Source organism: Zalophus californianus, chromosome 3, assembly GCF_009762305.2.
Source record: "Zalophus californianus isolate mZalCal1 chromosome 3, mZalCal1.pri.v2, whole genome shotgun sequence".
Taxonomy (NCBI): Eukaryota; Metazoa; Chordata; class Mammalia; order Carnivora; family Otariidae; genus Zalophus; species Zalophus californianus.
Genome location: NC_045597.1, coordinates 95,593,658 through 95,620,588, shown reverse-complemented (window position 1 = coordinate 95,620,588; position 26,931 = coordinate 95,593,658). Strand labels below are relative to the sequence as shown.

Genomic DNA, 26,931 nt, shown 5'->3' with positions numbered 1-26,931 from the left:
AATACAGTAAGCTATCTCCAAGTAAGTATAAAGAAATTATGAATAAATGGTATTAGGAGAGTGGACAGGAGGAGGAAAATTAGCACGGATCCCATTAGACTAAATAAAAGTGAACTCTACATAAGTTAAAGAATTAAACATAATCAGTAAAAGACGAACTGAAATGTAATGGATTACTTTACTGGATCCATGGAAAAATGATGACCCTGTCACCTGGAAACAATAACAAAAAGATCTACTGATTTAGGTACAAATTCCTTGTTTATAATGAAAAGCAATTCAAAAATAAAAGAACAGCCAAGAAATACTTCCGTGATGAAATACATAAATATAGAATACAGACTATATACAAATTTACAAGAAAAACATCACATATCCAAAAGATAAATGAGTACAGGGAATAACAGACAATTTACATAGTAGAAAAGAGAGTAAACAAAACATGGAACCATGGTCCAACCTCTTGGGTTGAAAGAGGTGCCACTTTATGGTACTAAAGTAGCAAGTTAGACAAATGAACAAAGTTGGAAATGTGGGGCCATGGTGAAGCCCCTCATCACTGACAGTATTTTATGTTGTTACAGCTTATTTGTAAAGCAACAAAGAGAAGTCATAACCCAACATCCAACTCCTAGGAAACCTTTTAGTAGAAACTACCTGCTCAGAGTTTACGACAGCGTTATCCACAATGGCAAACACAAACAAAAGTCGAACAATAGGGAAATGTTTGAGGAATTGGGCTGTACTAACACACGGATTATCCAATATTCAAATAACCGCAAAGGCTAGAAACACAGAAAATGTTTAGGATTTGAAATCACATAAAAAAAATGCAGACTATAAAAAAGCAAATGAAAGCGACCATTAGCTGAATAGCTATCACGTGCCAGACACTGTTTGAGGCATTTAGTCACATTTTACTTAATCTTCACAACACCCTGACAGCAAAGTAATATTATCCCATTTTATAGGGGGAGATACGAGGGCAAAGAGGGGTTAAATAGGTTGGTCAAGGTCATATAGCTGGGAAGTAGAGGGGACAGGTATGAACCAAGGTATGACTTCAAATGCTGTCTTTTTAACTCTATCACCCTACCTCTTTTAGATATACATGATAGCTGCAACTAGGAACAACCATGGATATGTGGGACAAACCCTGGGGGGTAATATGTAAATGTGAGATGACTGTGATATGGGAATAGGATTAATAGGATTTAATTTTAAAAATCATTACCTTTGATGCTGTATGATCTACATACATAATGCAAACAACACAATCAAGCAGTGAACTCTGGACCTCTAATTCTTCATGAGAAGTTTAATTATATATGTCCTTAGAAAGAGACCTGTCCAAAACTACTTCTAATGTCACTCTCTTCTGGAAGAATGGAATGGAGGTAGAGAGTGCAGCCACTCGTGTTGGGTATAGATCACTCTACAAGGGTGAGGAGGGGAAAGTTCAGGGGATAAGAGATCCAGGAGACATGGACATGCAGAGCTGACTGGGGAAAGAGGTAAGCTTCAGGACTCCCAGGCAAGGAGAGGCATATTACCAACAAAGGAGGGTCAGCCTGCTGGCTTTCCCTCTTAAAATAATCTGAGCTCCTATCTGCCTGCAGTGGGCAAGTATGAAGACAAAAGTCAGGGCCCCTGCAGTGAGTGCCCCATCTTCTAGCTGTCTTTTTTAAAAAACTGGATTCAGCAATGATATGGGGCAACATAAGGGCAAATGTAGATTCACACTCTTGCCATCCATGTGTGTGCTGACCACAAATCAAGAAACTTTCTTCTTGGGGCAATGAATGAATCATTCTCCTCAACTACATTTTGAAGGCTTTTAAGCTGGTTTGTACTTTTAGGATTATCTAAGTCATTTTCCGGTCAAATCTCTGAGGACACTTTGACCACAGTCACCTTTCCTGGGTGGCAAATTGAAACAGAGGACACTTTGGACTCTATGAAAGTTGGATTAGAAAACCCATAGTAAGAAGCACTGACTTGGCGGGGGGTGCATAGGGGAAACATGAGAATCGCACCCCCAGACATTCTAAGCCATTTTACTCACTGTATTGCTCAAAGACCCCTCACTTGGTGGGAGGTGACCACCTGCTGTGTTTACAGTAGGTCATAACTCTCAGTTTCAGGAGACATCCCTTCCCCAAGTACATCATCTGTGTAAAATCACTTCAGGAGAATATTGCACGGAGGGTCAGAGCAGAACTAATTTGTGGTCAAGGTTCTGAGACAGGGAAAGCAAAGCTGGATGTTTCAACAGACATCAACATTTTAGGGGGATGGATTGAGTATGGCCGGGAAAGGAAGGATGTGGAACAATGCCCTGTAAATCTGATTTTACTGATACTACATCTTAGCCCGACCAGAATCAGTTACGTGCAAAATGATTAATCACTGTTTCCCTGAAATAGTCAAGGTCCTGCTGCCCATTCTTAGGATAGAAAAAAATCTAACACTGAAATTATGACTTTCAGGCTTTAGTTCATTCTACACCCTTTTAATAAAGTGGAACAAAAAATTTTGCCTTGGGCTTGGCTGAGTTATGGAGTTTGTCTCCTAAGTGGCAAAGCTTATTCTTAGACCCAATCACCAAACTGAGCCCGAGTTATAAGAAACCTGGTAGAGAAGGAAAAATGTCTGTGCTATACCTCAGGAATCTATTTATCAGACGCGATCATTGCTCTTGAGAGACAGGTTTTCTCTTTATATGTATAGAAAAATAGGCACTGCAGAAGAAAATTAACTGAGCTAACGGGCAAATGCTGACAGCTTTGCATGGCATGCATGTTTTTGACAAATGTTGCTGGTGAATTACAACTTGACTCCATCGATGATGCAAAAGGGTGTAGGGACACAGAACAAATCCTGGGGGCATGACCTGAGGCAAAGACTCCAGCCGGGCCCCCACGTACCTTCTCTGCATACTCGGACACAATCTGCTTGATCTCGGCGGAGCAGAGTCCCACAATTTGGCCTACTGAGCTGGCGGTGAGGCGGCTCTGCAATCACAGGGAGAGAGGTTTCTAGGTCATGCCTGTCTTTCACAGAACTGGAAAATCTGAACGCCCTGAGTCATAGAGCAAAAACAGGTAATATTCCCAGGGGGAAGAATACCCTGGCTTTTGTTTAGATATCCATCAAAAAGGAATGGGGAAAACAAGCCTTGGGCCAAATGTTAAGCCATCTCTCTACCTTCTGAGTCATTCGGTTGATTGTGCCAGATTCTCCCTGGTCCCTGGGTGCCCCTGGGAAATCATTCTTTACCCCAAATACCCCATCTCAGGGTCTCTTCCTCAGCATCACTGACAGAGCCTGTAGGGAACATGGAGGGCTGACGACTCAGGGGAAAAAGAAGGACAAATGGGAGAGGAACAGGAATCTTAGAACTCTCCAAATATCTTTTAACTACCACAGGCCTTTCCTGCCCTAAGAAGGAGGGATCCTTTCAAAGCCCTTGGTGAAACCTTTTGGACAGGACTTGAGCTCTGGAAGACCAACGATAAATGAGGTGTTCTATTTTCTACCCCGATGGCGTGGGAAGGAAACAGAAGACGAGGGCTCTTCTGGCATGAGTGGTTATGGAGAGGCAGGGCTGAACCACGGCTCCTCTACAGAGGGTAGAGGGACCCTCCCAGGGGTCCTTCCAGACCCCCAGAGGTTCCCAAGGACGGCAATGCTATGCACTGGTAAAAAAGCTTCCCGAAAGAAAGACCCTAAGGAAAGAGGAAGCACTGAGTACTGAAAAGACAGGGCTCTGATGAAGGGGGTCCCTCTGGAAGGAGGCCCCCCGGGGCAGCGCGGGGTGGTTCCACGTCCCCACCTCCACACCGCGCCCCCCGCGCAGCCTCCCCTCACCTCCTCATTCGCCATGGCAGTCATCTTGGTCATCAACGACTGAATACGCTGCTGGAAGAGAAATGGGGAGAAGTAGCAGTGAGTGGACCCCAGCGCCTAAGCCTTCCTCAGTGGGTCTACACAGACCTTTGTGGTGCAACCCAAGGGTTGTTTACTTGCTCTCTCATAGTGAGGCTCATGGGAGAAGGGGTGAGAAAAGGAAACTGGAAAGAGTGTGAGAGGCCAGCTAACAGCAGTGTGGGAGGCAGCTAGCCGTTTTGCAAAGCTGGGGATGAAGGGGCAATTTTTCCCCAGATGACTGAAGCACAAACCCCAGGGACCTACGTGGGCCACACACCTCTTCAGCAGCTTGAAGCTCATCTTCCTCATGGGCATCAGCTTTTTCCGCAGCCGAGAGCCCTGAGGGAAGTGCCGTTTTCTTGTCCTCGGCCTGGAAAGGAAGATGCAAAAATAGCTGGGCCCTGGAGACAAAGACTCAGTAGAGAAAGGACAACAATGCAAAGGGACACAGATCTGTGAAAGACAACCCGCAGATCTGGAAAGGTGAACGGGTCCCTGCCAAGCAGTGGGGAATCTAGAGACCTGAGCTTCCAGTCCAACCACAGACCGAGCAGGTCGAGCTGCTCTGCTTGCTGATTCAATTCCTATCAGGTCGCACACATTTGCCAGACTTACCCTTTGACTGGGGCTCCCCTTTGCTTTAACGCCTTCAAAAGCAAATCACTGCCTAAAGGAGTGTTTTACTCAAACAGCCAGTTGAGACCCATCAGTGGGACATGAAAGTCCCTTAGCAGGTATGGCCAGCATCTACATAAATTAAGCAAAAATAAGAGAACAGGACACACCAGAGTGCTTTGCATGTAGTAAAGGGGTAAGTACTACTGTCTGAAACTTTTATTTTGGAGGGTGTGTGTGTGTGTGTGTGTGTGTGTGTGTGTGTGTGTGTGTGTGTGTGTGTGTGTGTGTGTGTGTGTGTGTGTGTGTGTGTGTGTGTGTGTGTGTGTGTGTGTGTGTGTGTGTGTGTGTGTGTGTGTGTGTGTGTGTGTGTGTGTGTGTGTGTGTGTGTGTGTGTGTGTGTGTGTGTGTGTGTGTGTGTGTGTGTGTACCGAATCATGATGAAAAATAGAATTCTTACTGCCGAGAGTGGTCAACAGTTTAAAAACCACTGGCCTGAAGGATAAACATCAAACTGCTTCACCTGGTGATCAAGTTTTTTGCTCTGGACCCAGCCTCAAGCTCTAAATGTACCCAACACCACACTCAAGACACCTGGATTAAACACTGTTTCTCAAACCTGCACTGCAAGTCCAGAGTGCTTGGTGTTAACTCCATCTCTGCACCCACCAGCTGGGTGACCGTGGGCTTGCCTTCTCTGGATATCAGGGTCTTCTTGGGTTGAAAAAGAGAACTGGCGGTCTCAGACACCCTCCTTAGACCATCCCAATGCTAGAAAGCTTTTCTATAACCTGCCTATAACGGACCCCAGAGAACACTGTGAGCTCCTAATTGCCAAGCATACAGGTATCCCCTGCTTTCGGAAGCTTGTGTTAGGCCACTCTGCTTTCACAAAAGACCTACATTGGTACCTACTGTTGCTGACCAAAAGACATCTGAAAAAGATTTTTGCTTTTACAATAAAAAGTGAAAGTGCAAACAGTTTTCAGTGTTTGTTTAGCCGTGAGCCATTAAGAGGGAGTGTGTAACCTTGGCGGTGAGGGTGGGCTGCCAAGCTCCTCCCCTGGGAACGACACTCAGCATCTCAGCATCAAGCCACCAGAGCTTAGAATTGTATCTGAGCATCTGTGCTTTATCTCAATTTATTTTGTGTGTCTCTTAGTACGGCGTGTGTCAGAAAAGCCTAAGAGAGGTTATTTTTTGGGTCTAGGAATGCTCAAAAATTTTTTCATATAAATTAATGGCAATTGCTTCTTTGCTTCACACCATTTTGGCTTATAAAAGGCTTTATAGGTATACTCTATTTTGCAATAGTGGAGGAAACCCGTATCTGTATTTGTAGACAAGCCCAAGGTGAATACTATTTAATGGGCATCACATGATTTTTCCAATCATAATTAATATACCCAATACCCACACACACATTCTTTTCAGACTAACTTACATACCAAATTGAATGTACACGTCAAATTCTTATCATATATCAGATGCCACCTGACATATACTCAAATCCAGAAAACACCTTGCTTTGGAGGAAATGACTGTTTAGTTCAGAATAAACACACCACTGTGGAAAAAATAAATGACGAGAAGACCAAGAAAGAAGCTATCCTAATCTATGATAAATAAATAAATGCCACTGATAAAATAGCTAGTGCTTATTAAATATCTCCTGTGTGATGAGTCAGCCTTCCCACCGATGCTGCAAGCTAAGGCACAGCGAGTCGGTACACTGTCCGAAGTCATGCAGGGGAGCGATCTGAAACCAGCCAGCCTGACTTCAGCACACACGCTCCCAGTCACCATCCGTGCCCTCCGCTGACTGCGACAGCAACCACCACCTAACACAGAGGGAGGCTGGGAGCCGGGACAGGCTTCGTGGAGAGACTGAAGGATAGGGGTTCTGGACAGAGGGGGTCGGGGGGAGGCCGAAGAACAGAGCAGAGGGAGGAAGCGTCCGATGCAAGAAACTCTGGGCGTCTGCTGGGGAGTGAGGAAAAAAAAGGGTACCCATAGATCTCAGACTCTAGGACTCTGCTTTTTAAGAGGCCACTGACAACTTTAGTTAGCACTTTATTATTTAAAAGGCAGTGGTCAAGAGCACAGGCTTTGATGTCACAGACCTGGGTTCAGATTCTTATTATGGCACTTTAAGGGCTTACGTGATCTTGGACAAATCCCGGAGCCTCCCTGAGCCTTGCAACTTTCTGACCTCGGCTTTTCTGAAAAAAGGTACTGTCTTCTTCATAGAGTTTTTTAGAGAAGTGGAAAAAAAAAAAAAAAAAACATGCAGAGCCCTGAACAAAGGGACTGAGACACAGTAAGGGTTTGGCACTGTAATATTTACATGACTGCCCTGCAGCTGACAAAATTAAGGGTCATCAATAAATATATAAATTAAGGGAAATTTCTGAGACTGCTCTGTGAAGTGAGAAACCCCATCTTGACTTACCTGAGTTTTCCACCCTAGGTTGTCTTAGGGCAGGCCTGCAATATATGGCTGTGTTCTATGTCACTGGCAGCACCCTGCTCACACCTGTCTAGGGTCTCCCTCATCAAGGGGGCAGCGCTCAGGGCCCTGAAGCGGACTTCATCTTCACACCTCTGGAGTTAGGAGAGCCCACCTGGTTGGCCCTGGGGCCATGATTCCCATCACCTTTCACTTCTAGCCCTTCCATGAGGCTGCTGCTTCAGCTCTCTGGCCTGCAAAGGTAGCATGCCGCAGCTACGAGGGAGATCCAGGGGCCCAAGGTAGCTGCCACATCCCCGCTGCCCCGGGGTTGCTCAGGGACCGGAGCCCGGTGCGCCGCAGTGCCATCCCCCCCACTCTTGCTAGGCAGGTGGCCCGTCAGGGTCAGACAGAGGCAAAGGGGAGGGGCGCTTCCATCTCTCCAACGTTCTCTCCCGTTATCCTTGCTTTTCTTACCTTCTCTGTTTTGCTCTGGCGGCTAAATCCGTATCTCCTGCAGGCCACAAAAAAAGGGGAGATCAATTACTATTCAAAAGTCACACAAATTTGGGGTCAATGCATTTTGGTTGGATTTTTATATGAAAAGCACCAAAGAAAATTTAGACCATATGGTAACTGGAGAAAATGTTTTAAGTGCCTGAACCACAGACATATTCCACTGTTTTTGAATAAAGGGTCAGCCATTCTATTTGCCACATGAATACTATAAATGGGAACTCTCAGAGGGCACAGAGTGCAATATTCTCTTTAAGTGCAACCATTACTCTTTGAATCAGGAGCTGTATTTCAGGCCCAAAGTTTAAGCTAAAAGGCTTAAAACTTTCTGTATAAACAAATGTGAGTGTATTTGTTCGGGCTAAGGATGCTCTCTAATGGTTATGTTCAGAACCTGGAGTCCGGCCCGTTTTCCATTCTCAGACGCAGCCCAACCATGATGCCAACAATGTTATGTGTTCACTTCAGGCAACCTTAAATTCAAATAAACTCACAAATGCACTTTAGTTTAAATTAGTTTATTTTTTAGGTTCTTTTTTTTTTTTAAAGCAAGTGTAACAATGCAGAACCCATTCGACCTAAAACAAAAAGCATGATGCCAAACACCACACCTCACTTACCTTCAAGTAGTTTCTAAAGAGACAAAGGTACATGCCGGCCATTTAAGAAAAGCAAATGAAGGACTCTACCCTCGCTCACGCCATGCCTCACCCACTGGGCCGGTGTGCTGGTCCCCAGCCTTACTGCACTCCCACTCCTCCTCACTCCCTCTCCAGCTTCCCAGTGGCCTCGTCTGCACGCATCAGTGGAGGGCCTCCTCCCTCTGGGGCACCTTCATCAGGGCTTCCCTTCTATGGCTCTGCCTAGCAACCTCCTAGCCTCACCTCCTCACCTGACAAGCTCCTGTGCATCCGCTGCCCGACAGAGAGCTGTGCCCACGCCGTGCTGTTCTCCTACTTCCCATTCGCGCCCACACCTCAGCTCTCAAGCCACCTCTTCTGCACGTGTTCCCCCCACCTCCCAGATGGCGGTCACGTCCAACGGTCTGTGTGCCTGTCTGCACCCTCTTCCCAGAGGGCACGAGAGCTACTTTTTTTATATTTTGTATTTCTAACGTATGTTGAACAAATAAGCCCAACAGAAGTGGAAGAACATGCAGGAATCAAGAAGCCAAAGCATCACCTAGCCTTGCGGTATGCTGTCATATAACTGGAGAGACCACAGAGTCCCGCCCGGGCAGTGTGCCCATTCATTCAGCATAAATGTCCAGGTATGAAGTGCAGCCGACTGAAGGTAAATTCGGAGTGTCCACACACAGTTTCTAAAGGACCTTAGGACAGATTCTGTGCATTAGTTTCACAATGTCTACTGCATCTTCCTATACTACAGAGGCTGGGAAACAAAAGACCCTATTTTCTTTTTCTTTTTTTTTTTAGCGGGGGGAGGGGAGGGCAGAGGGAGAGGGAGAGAGAATCTCTAGCAGGCTCCACTCTGAATGCGGAGGCCGATGCAGGGCTCCATCTCAGGACCCTGAGATCATGACCTGAGCCGAAATCAAGAGTCGGACGCTTAACTGACTGAGCCACCCAGGCACCCCAAAGACTCTATTTTCTCTACTCCCTTGCACCCACGGCTTGGGATGCAACGTAGGCCCCACCAATCAGGTGCACTTCCTGGCGATGTGAATGTGCAGTAGCCAGCTGAGCACAGAGGTGTGTGGTGCTGCTGTGGATCACAGAGGTGACCTGGTTCTGGGGCCAGCAGCTGTGGTGGCAGCATCCTGATCTGGGCCAAGGTGGCGTGGTTTGTTTGTCAGCAGCCGTGAGGCCGGCGTCCCCACCCCACAGGCCACCAGCTGGCCGCCCCACGGTGGAAGCAGAAGCAGCATCCTTGGGAGGCTCGGTTCCGATGTGCTGCCTGGGAAGTGACCCCGGTTCAGCCTGGATCCCACCTCTCAAACCTTCCCAAGGATCCATGGAGTCAACCGCTATTGCTGAAACTAGCTGGAGGAACCCTGGTTGGTCAGAACCCTGACCAACAGAGGGTCTCACCACAGTTCCCCACTCCTAGAAGTAACCTTGCGCCTTGGGTGTTCCTTCGTTTTCCAGGTGTTTAGTCTGTGGAGACCCTCAGGGCAGATGACATACCCTCAGGCAGAGAGCCCTCATCTAAGGACCCAAAACTTTCTGGATTTTCCAAATAAAGCATTTGTAAACAACTAAATGTGAGTGACCCAGTTACTGCCCCTTCTACTCCTTTGTAAAGACACAGGTTGTGGGAAGACCCTTCTGACCACCCAAAGGTCTAAGTAAGGAAATCAGTGCGCTCATCCCACAGGCTACAATAATTACCTCGAATCCTATAAATCTGTCTGTTGTGCTCCTGGAGGGAGTGCTTCACTCATTTTTTTTTTTATCGTTTTTTAAACTGAGATATGACTCGTATCACATAAAATTTACCATTTGAAACGATATACTCCAATGGTTCTTAGTGGATTCGCAATTTGTTCAACCATCACCACTATCTAATTCCAGAACAGTTCCATCACTCCAGAGAGAAACGCCATACCTATCAGCGGTGAGTCCCAATTCCCCCTCTCCAGTCCCTGGCTACCACTCATTGGTTTTCTGTCATTTGATGGATTCGCCTATTCTGGACATAACATATTTACAGAATCTTAGATGGCCGTCTATAATTGACTTCTTCACTTAGCATGTTTCAGACAGCTCCATTTGCTTTTGTATCCCCAGCACCTAGGACAGCGCTTGGCACACAGTAGGTACTCAATAAATGTATGCTGAATGAGTAGAGTCCATCTGATTTTTCTGAAGGCCTCCTTCGCTATGTGACATGATGAGAAGGCTTCCATGACAAAGAGCTGTCCTCGGTCGCCTATTAATGCCTGCCTCATTATGTTCACTGGTCAAGATGTCTCTGGGAGACCTCCATGTTGTTTGGCCTATCATCCCTCACAAAGAACAAGGGGATGCTTCAACTTATTTCTACTACAAAGCATTTACTTCTCCTTTATCTTTCACACGTATGCTGCTCTACCCTCCCGCCTCCCTCTCCTGTTGCCCTGTCTGCCCTGCCCTTTCCTCACAAGTGCCAGCCTGATCGGTGCTGCCAGGAGTTGCCAGGAGCTTTAATCTGTTTCCACCTTTCCCTGTGTTAGCTCTGACCTACCAGCCCTGCTGATGTCCTACGCTGTCAGCACCGACCGAACTCTGGCTTCTTACCCCCCCTTTATTTCCTCATATCCTACACCTCACACTTGATCTTTAACATCAAGGATGTACATCTTCTAGAACAGCACAGTCTGAAAAAAAAAAATGTTAAGAGCCAAATAGATAACTTTAAATTAGTAGGTTTACATATTCAAGTTATTTCAAACTTAAACTTTTCTCCAATAACTAAATCAAGCATGAGTCTTTAATTTTTTTAATGTAACTTAATAAATTTTTTAAATGTAACTTAATTAAAATTAAAATTCTGTTCTTGAGTCACACTGGTCATACTTCAAGTGCTCAACAGCCACATATGGCTAATACTACCGTATTGGTAATTCTAGAAAATAAACTAACCTTCAAAAACAACTGCCACAGGGCAAATTAAGTCAGATATCAAATATCTGGAATGTGAACACAACAGGGGCATAAAAAAGCCCTAAATACTAAGGACTGTGGACTCTGTTCTTCGTTCATTCCACAAGCATTTCCTAATTTACTAAATACCTTCTATAAGCATGACACAGGCCTTGCCATCGCAGAGGATACAAACAGGTTGGGAGAGTCATGTCATATTTCATTTACTAAGTACAGAATGACTTCAAAGCAACTAAAATTAGGCCTCAAATAGTGTGGAATAGGCTAATGCCAGTAGTCTAGTGGTTATGCTTCAAAATTCCACCTCCAAGTTGTTAGAGAAAGCCACAGGCCCAAGGTACAGTCACTTGCCCCTGTGATAGCAAACCAAGACTCAATTGCAGTGTCAACCTCTCCAGGAGTGGAATTTCAAGCTAATCAATCTGGAATTTTCTGGTCAGCACCAAAGAGGTAATCTGTCACAAGGGCCCTCTCCATCCTCCAAAGGAAGATGAGGTAATCACCTCAGAAGACCCCATCTCTTCCCCCTAAAGGAAGGTGACCTTGCCTGAAACAATCCTTTGTTTTCTTTTGTTAATAACTTTTTACCCTACCCTCCTTCCTATAAAAAACTTCCATTTTGTACAGCTCCTGGGAGCTCATCTTTACTTGCTACATGGAAGGCTGCTGAATTCATGAATCACTTAATAAAGTCAATTAGATTGTCAAATGTACTCGGTTGAATTATGGTTTTTAACAAAGTCAAATATACCACATATAAAATGCATTTCTCCACAGCGGCAATTTTATAGCATGGTTAGGTGTTTTAATTTAGCTCCTAAAAGCTGACTGGACCCGTACCAAAACTGAAATATGATAGACGTGCAACTTTGTTTAAGTCTAAAATCAAAACCATGAGTCTTGTTTTTCCAATACCATAACACTTAAACCAATCTATCCATACATGAACAGGCACACACAGACCTTAAGGCCTTCAGCACGGCTGACAGGGCTCAAAGTCCAACTTCCTTTCAGCAAGTAAGTAAAAAAAGGTGGAAGATGCAGGAATGCTGACCTCAAAGCCAGATGTACGATGGGCCTAGGCTAATGAGTAACCTTCAACCCCAAAGAGTTTCAGACCTTCTTACTCCAGGAGTCAAAATACTTGCCCTCTTATCAAGAGGTGAGATAGACAGGAAACCGGAGGCACTGACAAGAGATGGGGGATGTGGATTCCTAGGTGGGGATGAGCAATTAAGGGGCGCCATGATGTTCACAGTGATGGGAGAGACAGGATGGAGGAGGGTGAGTCCCAGGGCCAGTGGAGGTCCAGCCTGGCTTGGCTGGGGAAGGGAAGGGGGAAGAGCGGGTGACGCTTCTCGCAGGGCAGGCAGGGCTAGTGCTAGGGGTGTAGACCAGAGGGACAAGAAGTAAAAGAAGAGGTGCATTTGAATCTACAGGTCCGATTGAAGGGCATTTGAGAACTGAAAACTGTTGCTGCTGCTGCTGCTGCTGACAGCGCCTAGCAGTCAACGTTTACTGTTTTCTGCACAGGACAAACTACTCAGAGCTCTTCATGTGTGTATTGCTACGTGATCCTAATTTAAGGGCAAGACCATTTGTCCAGGGGACAGTACTGACTGAACACTGAGGAGAAAGTCTGATGGCCACAAAGGAGGGGAAATGAAACGAACACTTGCTGGGGCTGCAAGTTTTGTCCAATTTGCTCCGTCAGTTTTAATGACCACTCTCTTCTTGTTCTGTGTCAGACCAAACAACAGAGACTGGGCCTGTGTTTCTAAAACCAGGAGCCAAACTTCCCCTGGAGACTCAAACAATACCTGGAGCTAATGATAAAAGCACCTACGAGGGTCCAACAAACCTGAGTTCAAGTCCCAGTGTGAGGCTCCTAATAATTCTTAAGAGTAGTTAATAGTTGACTTTGGGCAAGTTACTTTTTAAAATTTCTCATGCTGTCTCTACCATTCTCAAAGAAGAGAGTTGAGCTAATTAAACCATCAGAATGTCCTAAGTATCCACTTCCCCACTTCCCACAAACTCAGCCTCTCCCCATCAGGAAAGCTATAAAGAGAGTAAAATAACCTCTCTCCTAAAAAAAAAAACAAAATGCTTCATCGAACACCTACCCTAAGCTTGGAACTCAGCAGAAATCAGCCTGACCCCACCAACAGGAACCAAGATTGAGGTCGACACACTCTGCTCTTTCGTACACTCCAAATCTGAGAGGAGTCACAAAGAAAACCTGTGCATTGCTCCCTTCCCTAAAGAAAGCCCCGCCAGGCTCTGGACCCCAACCGCACCAACCACTCCTGAGGATGGGCAGGGGTGTCCTGAAGTGACCCGGTCATCACATGACAATAATGACTATCCTCTATGACACACGCAGTTTAAAACTGAGAATTTCAAAACAAAATAGGGAAATATTACCAGCCTGGTCTCGGTGAGGTGGACAATTCACCGAATCTCTGACTCCTTTTCACCCCCAGGAGTGTCTGAGTATCCATGACAATGGACAAAAAATGGAGGTATGAACAATACCAACTAAGAAAACCACAACATTCCCCTGAGGATTCTTTGGCCCTGGAACATGGGACACCCAGGGAGGTTGTCTCTCCAGCTGTGGCTCACCCGGAGCAGTGTGGCCTCACCGGCCCACCTACAGCTGGGGCTTGGCTGGAAAACCCTGTTGCAGTGCCCAGGGAATACAACTCAGAAGGGCCCCACACCTGGCTTTTGTTGCTATCTTGAAATTCTTTTTTTTTTTTAAGATTTTTATTTATTTGTCAGAGAGAGACACAGTGAAACAGGGAACACAAGCAGGGGGAGTGGGAGAGGGAGAAGCAGGCTCTCCGCCAAGCAGGAGCCCGATGCGGGGCTCGATCCCAGGACCCTGGGATCATGACCTGAGCCGAAGGCAGACGCTTAATGACTGAGCCACCCAGGTGCCCCTTGAAATTCTTAATAATTAGTCATTCCTAGTAATTCTTATTTTATCCCGGGCCCCATAAATTATGTAGATGGTCTGGTGGTGCCTGACTCCGAAGAGGAGTTCAATTCACAGCCGTGACTGGGGAGCTGTGGAGCAGCCATCAGACCCGGCTGAGAGCCAGCACTAACACCTTCCTCTGAATGAAACAGACTCGCTTTCATTCTTAGGAAGGACGGACCTGACACCACACAAGCCCCTCAACAAGAAAAAGAAAAAAAAAAAAGTGTCAACTTTTTGGGGAAATTTTTTCCATTTGAAAGATAAGGTATTGAAGCCAATAAAGCCTAACTTCCTTCCGGTTGTGTCTGGTGCCTCAGAGGGGGTAAGCCTTCAGATGCTCACTCAGGGAGGCGAGCTGTTAGTCCCAGCCGCCCAAAGAGGGCTGGGATATGAGGCAGAGCAGCATACAGCAACCACTCCCAGGATAAAGAAAGGAAGCACAAGGAGCCATACTCACATCCAGGAATCAGTTATCCTATGTAGAAAATGCAGGACATAAATGAAGGTTAATACCCAAGGTCAACCAAGAAATTCAATGAGGGCAGCACTTCTTTGTGTGCTTTTTAAGTAAAAAATGAGGATAAAAGATAAAATGGCTTTTTAAAAAATTAGGAAGTTATTAAGAAGTGACAAAATATTTCTAAATTCTTCATCTTCCTGCTCAGGACAATCCCTCATGGGAAACCAAAACTATTACTCTAACACTTAGAACTACAGTAATTGTTTTCGATTCTGTAGTTTTCCCTGAAGATTTTAACGAATGGCAGGGGCATGAAGGGCAGACCACTCCTGGCCTCTGCAAATACCCCCAAACACCCCAACTCCCCAGGAGGGCAGAGCCAGGGTGCACAGTTAAACACACATTTCCGGAGGGCAACTGCAAAGATCAGGCCTCCACCATCATGAGGGAAGCTACCCAGAGAGAAAAGTCCCTGGTGATGGAAATCTTGGGCCAAAAACAGTAAACTCAGGTCAAAAAAACAAACAAACAAACAATCCAAATTAATCTCAATGAAGCAATCCAAATCAGCTTTTCTTCTCAAGGGTTTTATAAAATAGACACCTCAGGCTGGGTCCCCTTCATTACCTGCCATATTCCAAAAGCGTGGCATGGACTCGAGATTCTTCATCGAGCAGCTCTTCTGCTCCCTGTTGGCGTTTGTATTTCCGACGGGGCTTGTAAACATCCTAAGAAGTGGATGAGACAGATGACTTACTGAGTGTGAGAACACTCTCCTTCTGAACTGCCTGCTGGGTGCATCCAGCCAGTCAGGGGAGCAAGTCTTTCCCCATCATGGTGAGTGTGCCCACCTCCCGCAGGAGAACAGTGGGCACTCAGGGCGGCCACCTTCAAGGAGTTTGCTCCTTTGACATTCATATAGGTAGCAAATATTTCCACTCAAGATATTGCTTGTCAACTTTAACTTGGTGTTTCTTTTTTTTTTTTTTTAAGATTTATTCACTTATTTTTAGAGAGAGGGAGAGAGTGAGCGAGCGTGGGGGGAGGGGCAGAGGGAAAGGGAGAGAGAGAATCCCCAAGCAGACTCCCCGCTGAGCATGGAGACCAACGCGGGGCTCAATCCCATGACCCTGACATCATGACCTGAGCAGAAACCAAGAGTCGGACCCTCAACTGACTGAGCCACCCAGGCGCCCCCTTGGTGTTTCTTTTGTCCTATGGCATTTTAATATTTTACGTGGTCAAACTTATCATTTTATATCTTACTTCTTATTACCAGGGATTGTAAAAAAAAAAAAAGTTCTTGTATGTTACTTGTATAGGTTGTACTTAGCTTTCTAACCTATTCAGAAGCTTTTTTTCCTGAAATGGAAAATTAAGAATCCCAACATCATCAGTTTAATAGTCCAGCCTTCCCCAGATCTGAAATGGCATACATGTGTAACATGTACCAATGTTACCCTCTTCAATTTCTCTTGCTTTATGGACCTTTATCCTGTCTCCACTGTTCTTTTTCAAATTTCCTGGCTATTGTTAAACATTCTCTCGTTCAAATGAATTGTAGCATCAACTTGTCAGGTTCATAATAAATAACTGTTGAGTTCTGATTAGAATCACACCAAATTTATAGATTATTTTGGAAAGAACTGGCATATTTATAATATTGAATCTTGCCTTGTGAAGCAAAGACTATCTCTCTATTCAGATTTTTTTATTCCTTAATAAAATTTTCCAGAAAAAAATACAAATTTTCTTGTCACTGCATATCCAGACCTTTCCACCACCCAGGGCCACAAACCAGTTAAACAATCACAGGTGTATAGGTTAACCCAGGATCCTTAAAAAAAATTCCTTAAATGGTAAAGGAGATTTCAATTCCTAGACTCTAATAGCAGAAAAGAAGAGTAGATACAAACCCTTCAGCAATAGTATCTTTTTTACAAAAGTACCAGGCTGAGGTTTATTAAAAAAAAAAAAAAAGTATATAAAAACACAAAATGCTCTATCAACTTTCACTGACTTTTAAAATTACTGGAGTGTGATTTAATTATAAATGTAGAAGCAAACACAGATCTATTTTGTATAGGACACATTCTGAAACATAGTATTTCTTGAACAAAGTACGTGGCATGTAGTAGGTGCTCAATTAATGTAGTTCTTTACCCCTAGATGACCTGATTTAGCATCCTGCTCCAAATGAATGTCCTTCTTGAGTGTCGAGCCGGCAGTCAAATAATATCTTAGTAAAATGTGTTCAGGGCTCTGGGTGCAAGTAGGCAAATATTTATTCAAGGGAGGTATTCCAGTTGTTCATCCCTGGATCTTTTCTTCTCCACGACCAGAGTTCATCACAACTAACCTCTACCTGGACATCACTAGGACAAGCACTACTATCAGGTTTCTTCAGATAGTAGTATTTTTATTCCAAGTAGAATTGTACCTCCCTTGATAATTCTTGTTAACTTTATTATTTTACTTTTTATTACAAAAAGTTTCAAACATAGAGAAAAACATCCTTTTGTAACACATACTATGTAATTTTAACAATTCTGTAAAAGAAAAGGAATGGACTAGGGTCTGGGATGATGCTGGAGTGTTGTTCTTATGACCTGCTGCCAGAAAGAATTCCTAGTTTGCTGCTGGTGTCTACATGAATAGGAAGCTATAAATAATGTAAAACAGATTCATGGGGAAATGCAACATATAATGAATCCACATGACATCAGTTACTGCATATGATTTAATTCTCACTGAGCTCTACTATTATAGCAGCACTATATAATTGAGCTTAACTGCTATCTTCCTTAGTTACCACTGATAGAGTCAATGACCCAAGACAGGAAATTGGATTCTTCTAAAAAAAGGACTGACTCCAAAACAATAGCATACTGAAACCAACAGCTACAAGGACCTTTTATTCTGGGAAACACTGACAATGTTGGCCTTTGTGTAGTTATTCCTTACACTTGAAAGCACCTCATATACACCTCACCTTTGCATTTTATAACTGTTCCCAGAGGTAGAGACAGGGCAGATGCTGTTACCCCCACTCCACTGCTGAAGAAGCAGAGATTAAATTAATTTGTCCAGGATCTCTAAAATAGTATTAGGCCTGGCCCTGGGTCCCCTGGCTGCTAGTCCCAGGGTTTTTCCAATACCCTCACTTGCTTCTGGTGGGCATTCCCGCCACCCTCCAGCCATCTCAAGTGAGTCCTCTCACGAGACCGCCACATACCTGAGGCTGCCACATGGATCATTACAGCGGTTTGCTTAAATAACAAGGACCTAAATGTCAGAGGCTTTCAGGCCAACTTAAAGAACTACTGCTAAGTCACGCTTTAAAGCAACAGTGTCAGAACCACTGATGTCTAGTCTGGTCTCTGTCATTTACTAGCTCTGTGACCTCGGGAATTCCCTTCAACGGGCCTGTTTCCGTCTCTGTAAAACCAGGGCTAGACTAATAGCCCTTGAACAGGCTCTTGTTCTCTGTGCTAAAGGACACATGAGCAGGGTGTGAGAGTCACAGATTTCTACCTTACAGGTCTGGCTACAGGACACCAGTTAGGAGAATTCCTGAGTCACATTTCAAATGGCAGGGGAGGGAAGTGGGAGAGCACAACATCAGGGCAGCGTCTGCAGCAAAGATTAATCACAATTACGGCGGGTATCTCCTTTCTGAAATAATGAGCAGGCAGTGAGACAGCCACCATCAACTTGGCATTCTCTGGTTAAGAGCTCCAGTGGGCCAGGCCACACCCAGGTCGGCAGGGAGTGACATTCCCCTGACTTGCCTCCACTGACCTCAACACATTCTCTCAGGGCTCAACCCTCACAGACATGCCTCAGTCCAGGAGCCCCACGAACTAACTCTGTCTCACCTAACGGGGCTCCACAGATGTCTCCACCATCAAGACCAATGTCCTGAAAGATCCTGTACAAAAAAGTTATTATAATTGGGACAAATATATTTGCTTGTTCTTTTTTTTTTTTCCCCCATTCTCACGCTAATAAAACAACAAACGAAACAAAGCCCCTGGGTACTAAGTGAGGGAAATGGAAGACCAATGGATGGCAACTATTTCTGGAGAGAGGAACAGGTCTGCAGGGAGGAGGGTGAGTTGGGGAGGCAGAGTTTTCTCCAGACTTTGTTACTTTTCTATTTTCTTTCACATGAGCCCTGCTCTGCTCCTTCAGGACCGGCACACATCCCACCGCAGGGTTCCTTGATTCGAACAGTATAATTTGCTGGTAAGACTAAGGTCACTGTATTAAGTAAAGGAGCCAAAGATGGCTTCTGCACGTTGGCTCTTAGGTTTATTTCCTCACAGCAGGCTGAGACCTAATGGCTCAAAAGCACGCCAGGGCCAAACTCAAATTTTTACACATCCAATTGTTTCGAACATGGCCCAAAGAGGCAGATTTTTAGCCTCTTACAGCCTGTCTATGTTGCATACTCTACAAAACTGTGTTTGCTAACCACAGATAGGATAAGCCCTGGGACTGTAAAGACCCAAAACTGCTGCTGCAGATCTCTTTCAGAGACCTCTGACTAGAGTTCCTCTGTGCTGTTGCTGCGTGACGTGGCAGTCTCATGGACAATCTCCAGGACCTCCTGGGGGGTCCCCTTGCTCCCCTCCCCTTCTGGATGCAGCCCTGGTGCCTTGAACTCTGGCTTGCTGTGAGGGATTGACTGCCCCATCTTACAAGCAAACCTGTCAAAGCATCACTCCAATAAAGCTTATGTGTGCTGCTTGCCCCCTCATGGTCGTATCTTTTTCCTTGATGAGACCCCAAATTCCCTTGATTCCTTTACTGCTTTTACCTCACCTCCTACAGCGCAATCTGATACACAGTGAGTGTGCAACTAATATTACTGAATGAATACGTGGACAAACAAGCTTTTAGTCCTAACCCCATAACCTACTACCTGTCTGATGTGGGGCAAGTTACTTTAACCTCTGTGATTTTCCATCTCTAAGAAAGATACAAGTAGAGTTATTGTGAGGATTAATTATTTCATAGTATCTGACACATAGTAAGAGCTAAGTTAGATAATATATATCTAAGCTAAGAGATATATATATATCTAGGATAGATAGATAGCTATACTTTTTTGGGGGAAGGGGCAGAGGAGAGGGAGAGAAGAATCTCTGAGCCTAAATCAAGAGTCAGACGCTTAACCGACTGAGCCTTTTGCTTGTAAAGATATATATATATATATATATATATATATATATATATATATATACCCTTTGCTTGTAAGATATATATTTTTAATATACATATGTATATATATTATTATTGACAAAATGTACTGACAGTGTTTTATGTATGTAGCCACATTTATATTTTATGTGCTGAACGAAAAGGCATTTCTCATAGCATTTCCTGTGGAAGAACACACTGGAGTAATAACTTCAAATGACATGGTCTCCTAGGTGATCCTATTAAGTTCTGCAAAACATTTCTTTCAACTAAACTGGAAGTTCTAAGAGTCCTTCCCCCCCCTCTATTCTTATACAAAATTCTAAACATTACCAAAAAATGTTCAATGAATAAACAATTACTTTTTGGAGCTTTGGGTAAAATTTGACAGGTACTCTTAGTCCAGGTTAACAGGGAGTAACAGACCTCACTGCACAGAATGGATACTTGAGGGATACGAGGGCTGACGGCTCAGATGAGGAGGAAGTAAGCTGTAAAACAGCACACTAAGTGACGAATGAGCGACTGTTATGACACGAAAAGGAAAAGGTGGTAAGGGGTGACCTGTCCTGCATGGCAAGAGTTTTATTTCTTATGTGCTTTGAAAATACACCTCCCATCACCCTTCTACAAAGCAGCTGGCTATTCTGTAAAAAGGAGGTATGGAGAAGCCAAGAAGTAACACATTTCAAGAAGAAAGCAAAGTACTGGGAATAATCCCCAAGAGGAAGAAAAATGAGGCCAAGACAAAGAGAGAAAACCCCAAAGTGATGAGTGCAGAAATTCAAGTTCACAGCAGCCTTTCTGCCTGGCAATCTGCCAAAAGGTACTAACAGTCTTAGGCATAACCTCTGACCCAATTCCATTTCATCCAATGTTTCCTAAGTAAATAAAGATCAAAGGAAAAACTTAGCTATAAGAATGTCCTACATAATGGAAAAAAAAAAAACAACAAAGTGACCTAGTTAAATTAATACCACACAATGAATAATCTACAGCCTGTAAAAAGGCTATAGAGGTATTATTGGCATGGAAAGACAGCGTCAATTATATTGTTGAACAAAAAATAAAACAGAATATACAGTATAATGCCATATTTAGGGATCTCTAATTTTCTGTATTGATATCCCTAACTTTGTATTTCCTACTTGGAATATATATCAGTAATTATCCCTGGCTGATGGTATCACAGTGACTTAGTCTTTGTAATTTTTCCCCATTTCTTCATTTTTTGTTACTATTACTAAGGTACTAGTACAAAATAAATATAAGCTTTTTAAAAAAAAAAAATGATGCACCAAAAAATGGCTGGGCTACATAACCAAGGACAAGTACAAAAGACTGGAACAGTCCTATAAGGAGGGCTAAGGATAAGAATGAGTTAAATATTTTGAAAAATATTAAAATGTTTAATATTTATTTTTTAACAAGAGGTTATATCTAAGCAAGAATAAGTAAAAGCCTGCTGGTATTATGTTCACAGATGAAGAAAGACAACAGGATTGTCTCCACTTGGCAGACATTCTCTAGCTGGACAAAGGATCTTCAAGTGGAAAAGTCACAGTAAACAACCCCGCAGAGGACTGACGAAGTGGTGGGAGAGCACCTAGCCGCTCTGGATGCCTCTGAGCCTCTGGGACCTAGATGAGTAACATCTCAAGAGTCCTGAAATAAGCCAGGATCATTGCTATAAAACTGGTGCCAGGAGTATGTGGGAAATCAGAGTCTAGGCGAAGAGAGGAAATGGGAGGAGCACCACACCTGTCATGTTTGAGGGGTCTGATGTAAAACCAAAATCTGGCTGCCTCTTCCTATTCTGCAAATATGGAGGTAAATTTGTTAACCTTTCTGGCTTCAACTTTCTGATTTATAAAACAGAAATAATAATATTTCTCGCTGAGTGTTGGAGAGGCGCTAATGAGACGATGCTTGTGAAATGCCTAATTAGGTGCCAAACACACAGAAGGCCCTCAATCAGTACGCGGCAGCTACAGACACATATTACAAAAGGCCGGGTCCAGAAATTAGGCACCTATTGTGTGACCTTATTTGAGTCTGTAAGTTACCATTCACAATTTAAGTTTGGGATTCTAGATTCGTTGATAAGGAGCAGGTAAGAAACACTGGTGAGGCATGTGAAGGGCAGAGCTGGGAAAAGGGTAGAAGGAGAGGGAAACTGCCTTCAGAACCCGAGACCTACAAAGAGCCACAGCTTCTGGTCTTTCCAAAAGGGTAGAAGGAGAGGGAAACCGCCTTCAGAACCCGAGACCTACAAAGAGCCACAGTTTCTGGTCGCTGAGGAAAGACTTCATTCCCTTCACTACGGGACAGATTTCCCTTGGGGAGAGTGGCGACGAATGAAAACCAGCACGCTGTTCCATTCCTTCCAGGACTCACGAGGGTAAGCTAGGGACATGCACTGCAACCCTGGAGTCTCAGTAAGCTTCTGGAACTCGCATTTCAAGGCAAGGAAGTGACAAAGCACTTGCAGAAGTGGTAGGCGGGAGGGAGGGAAGTGAATGGTAATGGAGCTCAGCTAAGAATCCTAAGAAGACAGCATCTGGGAGTGAGGGGTAAGAAGAAAACAAATAAAACCCAAAGGCCAGCTCTGGCCATCCATCAAAATTCTTATCATTCCTGCTACAAATGTACTGACAGTCAACTAAGGAGTAAGTTCATACATAAAAAAGGAAATCGACTGAGCAATCTGAGCTATTATCAAGAGACTTGCAAATTTTTCCCATTTTCCTTTATCTTGATATTATTTCTGAATTAGCGGTAAACAGCATTTTATCTAGAGGCCCACAGCATAGTAGTTACAAGACTGGGTTTGCATCCTGACTCCATCATCACCAACGTGACCTTGGGCAACTTATATAACCTATCTGTGCTTGAGCTTCCTCACCTGTAAAAAAAGGAAGAAAACACTACTACTTCAGACGATTGTTGTATGGACTAGGTAAGTTATATATAAATGCTTACAACAATGTCTGGGCACCAGGTATTTGTCATTATCATTACCTCCTTAATCGTATGCAGTCACATTACCAAGCAGAAGAGGAGGATTTTCTTTAAAAACTCCATTACAAATAAGAGGAAAGAATGTGTCTCTAGAGGCCTGAAATGTTTAATGGGTATGGAGATGCCAGGCCCAGTTCCATTGGTAGGATGACTGATAGCTACGCTGGCCTTTTCTTCCCGGTGATAAGGCTGAAAACCATTATTTCTCACTCTCTACCCAGGGCTCAGAGTGAGATTTACACAAGAAGATATTCAATTAAGCATTTAGAAAATTTTACTTTTGTTTACCGTTTTTGAATAAGTAACACACAGACTTGGTAGAACATTCAAATAGGACAGCCTTTACAGGGAAAAGAGAATTTCCCTTCCTCTCCTGCCCCGGGCTCCCCAATTCCCTGGATGAGAGGTAATGCCATCACTTGGTTCTCCTAGCTTTCCAGAAATGAAGCATCATTTAAAACAAGAGAAAGCAACCACATATCCAACAAACTGGTTAATATTTTTCATGACAAATGCAGTTAGGAGGAATCCTTAATAGCTTACAAAGACACTATATTGATAAGTTAAAAAAAAACTGCAGTTTTATTTAAAGTATGACTCCAATTCGGTATAAAAATGCACATTAAAAACATAGAAGAGGGACACCTGGGTGGCTCAGTTAGTTACTTGTCTGCTTTTGGCTCAGGTCATGATCCTGGTCCCTGCTCAGCAGGGAGTCTGCTTCTCTCTCTGCCTGCCACTTCCCCCACTTGTGCTCCCTCTCTCTCACTCTCTGACAAATAAATAAAATCTTAAAAAAAAAAAATGGAAGAAATATGTCCAAGCACCAAAAGAAACTGCTTCTTTGTTGTGAGATTAAGGTTGATTCTCTTCCTCTGTATCTATCAACCTTTAAAAAAAACCAAAAAACTTTAGGGATGTCTAAACTGAACAACTATTTCATAACCAGAGGAAAAAAAATTACTCTTATGTCATATCCTGTCCTGTTATTATTATTTGATACCGCCACCGTATCTGAGAACAGTATCTGGCTTCAGAATGTAACTATCTTGAAGGTTTTCCACTCCTTCCATTTCCAAAATGGAATTATGAAGAAGATACAAATCACAACTCTAAAGTGACAAAGATTTTTCTTGTTTAAAATGAGCACTTCATGTCATCAAATGATTGTTACTCTTTTTAGAGTGATCACCTTGAAAGACCACACATGTATTCTTAAAGTAGGGGGAAAAATGCAAAATAACACTACGCATTGTTTTTGGAAGAAAGCGAACTTACCCCCAGGCACTGTGGCTTCACTCCCAGCAGCTCAGGTAGGAAGGCTGGGGCTGGGATGGGGTGTGTGGCACTGAGAAGGTTCTGCTGGGCTCTGGCCCAGAAAGGTTTGAAAAGCTCTCCTCTGCCCCTTGCACTAGGGGGAGTGGGCACACGAATGCAGACTCCCTGGTTAAGATTCACTGTAGCAGTGACCAAGGCCATCCCAGTGTGTCCCACACAAAGCTCAGGAGCTGTTCTGCCTCTCCAGAGCCATCATGGGGTGCTAACCTCAATTTACCACACCTCTAGTTCAAGATGAGCTATTCAAAGTTTACACCTGCCACTGGCACAGATGAGGAAAGGCTATGGGTTTGGAAAATTTCTCCCGGAAAACTGGAACTAAGAAAAACACAAGGTAGTGGTTATGCCACTTTCTACCCATAAATGCTGGCATCCAGGTACGGGCACTGAGGCAGGAGGGGCTTCCCTCACACACCCACCCGAGGTCAGCACCTGGGCAATCCCAGGAGGGACTGGGTAAGGGTTTTGGGATTTGAATCACGGGGCTATCTGGAGGCTATGAACTTATGTCCTTCCCTTACACAGGGGCAGGGGAACTTACTGAAAGGTCGACAACTGTCTTGATGGCCTTTTCTTTTCTCTTTATGAAGTCATCATCCTGCAAGACAAAACACAGGGATTAAACAAACCCTGTGTGCAGACTGAAACTCAACCGGACTTCTCAGAAACCTGTCTTACAAATTGATTTCTCATCATAGCTTTGCCTGCAGAAGCCTCAATCTTCTAACGAACTGGAATATATTCTACATGGGTAGAAGCTAGGGCCTCTGCAGATGGCTCCAAAACAGATCCCACAGCAGTAAGAAAGGCAGGGACCACAAAGTATACTGGTGAAGCCAAGCATTCTTGTTCAAATCCTTATGAACTCTTGACACCCTGGGCAAGCCACCTAGTCTCTAAGCCTCAGTTTCACCATCTGTAAATGGGGACACCACCACCTACGTCAGAGAGCAGCTGTGAAGATTAAAGAGGAGAAGGCATGTGATGGGCTGGGACTGAGTGTAGTAAGTACTCAGTGGCTATCTGTTGTTATTATTGTGGTGGGGGTGGTTACTATTAAACTGTTATTATAGGAATGCCCTAGGCAATGACCTAGGTGGTCTCTTGAAAAGCTTTATATGACGATTAAAAAAAAATACTCATGTTCTTATAATTTAATAAAAGTTCTGAATCAAGTACTAAAACTGAGAGAAAAGGAGAAAATTGCAGGGCTTTACACCCAGGGCCCATTTAAAGAGGCAGTTCTGACAAACAAGGATGCTGCCCAAGTAGGGGCAGAGACATCACACAGAGGAGCCTGAGGCTGAGCTTACTCTGCTCCTTCCTGGGGAGTCTCTGAGTGTATACATATGGTCGCAGTTGGATGAGAAAAGAAAAGGAGAATACTGACCTCAGGGAGACTGTAGGTTTTCTGGAACTGGGATATGGAGTAGGAGCGGATGTAGTCACCCATCTCTTCCTTTGTTTCTATAGCTCGCTTCACCAGCCACTGGGAAAGAGAGTTAGGAAATGTGAGGGTAGGGATGAACCACCACTGTGGTAAAGGCCAACTCAGGGATGGTACAACTCATGAACCCAAATAGCCATACCTGAACTGGCCAGGTGATGAGAAACTATCTGCACCTACTGTCCTATGCGAAAAGCAGCCAGTTGGGCGTCTGAGACGCTGAGATCCAATGGGATCTAGAGCAGAGTGGCTGTGGAGGAGCCTTAAAGCCTCACATTGGATGCTCAGGCCTCAGTTTCCCTCTGTGTAGAGGTGAGAATATCATTTCTTTCACATCACAGAGCTACTATGGGAGCAAATGAAATCACAAGGACCAGAATGCTCTATAAATGCCTGAAGCAAACACAAATATAGTTACACAGACACCTGGTTCTAGTGGCAGATCTGAACGTTACTCTCTTTCTTGTGCTGCTTGCACCACAGACTGGGGAAAGGGAAGAGAGCCTCAGAGAACATCTAGTACAATCCCTTGTCTCCTTGATTGCAACAACCTCCCCCAAGTATTCAGATTTGAGAACAGGCTTGCTGAGTACACAGCCCTAGGCTTCAAGGGAGCCAGGCACTCACAGCATTTGCTCTCTTAATCCACACAACATTATAAGGTGACTGTGCCAGCCACGTTGTACAGACCTGAAGCTCAGAGAGACTACATAATCTGTCCACTGCTCCGTAGGTAGCAAGCACAACAAGGCTGCAAGTCGCAACTCAAAGGCTCTTCCACACCGGAAGACTGGACATAGGAGTTTTATTAAATGTTTTCCAGCTTTACTGGGCTGATACGCAGAACTAGCTCTTCTTCATTGCTCCCTACTTATAATTCCAGTTAATGGCAACACATAGGCACACCCCCATAACCTGTGGAAGATCCAGGTGCTCTGAGAGAAAGAATGCAAAATACAGAAACACAGCCTCTGTTTCTCCTCCCTGGCTCTTCATGCATTTCCTTTATAACTGAAGAGCATTAGGGAGGGGGATGCCGTCTGTCAGAGTCACCATGCTCTATCCAGAGAGAGCTACTACATCTCGAAAGCAGTTTGTGGACAGTAGTTGTATTTCCCCATGAGCACCGCGCACTTGGCAAGGCTTAGCTACCTAGGAAAGCAGACACGTGGCACACGGCATGGTGCTCCTGCAGAGACAGACAGAATGCTTACTCGCAGAGGGCAGCCAGCTCAAGTAAAGGACATGTTTAGGGCACAGCTGCCCAAGATGGGGGTGGGTGCAAATAACTCTATGAGGAATATTCTTTTGTTGTTAGTATCTTCCATTCATTTCCATCAGTCCACTCCACCCCAC

At 44.3% G+C, this 26,931-nt stretch overlaps 1 protein-coding gene across 4 annotated transcripts in view; it reads right to left on the bottom strand.

The window, feature by feature from the left end:
• CCDC93 (coiled-coil domain containing 93) overlaps positions 1-26,931 on the bottom strand; it is an 87,822-nt gene that overhangs the window by 43,263 nt on the left and 17,628 nt on the right. For 3 of the 4 annotated variants that reach the window (XM_027589559.2, XM_027589561.2, XM_027589562.2), the window contains 7 exons: positions 25,519-25,617; positions 24,670-24,726; positions 15,192-15,292; positions 7,472-7,508; positions 4,208-4,300; positions 3,871-3,921; positions 2,928-3,014 (listed from right to left, as the gene is read on the bottom strand). In XM_027589559.2, coding sequence (XP_027445360.1) covers positions 2,928-3,014; positions 3,871-3,921; positions 4,208-4,300; positions 7,472-7,508; positions 15,192-15,292; positions 24,670-24,726; positions 25,519-25,617 — 525 coding nt within the window. The remainder of the gene's footprint in view (positions 1-2,927; positions 3,015-3,870; positions 3,922-4,207; positions 4,301-7,471; positions 7,509-15,191; positions 15,293-24,669; positions 24,727-25,518; positions 25,618-26,931) is intronic. The other variant, XM_027589560.2, reaches the window with a different exon arrangement.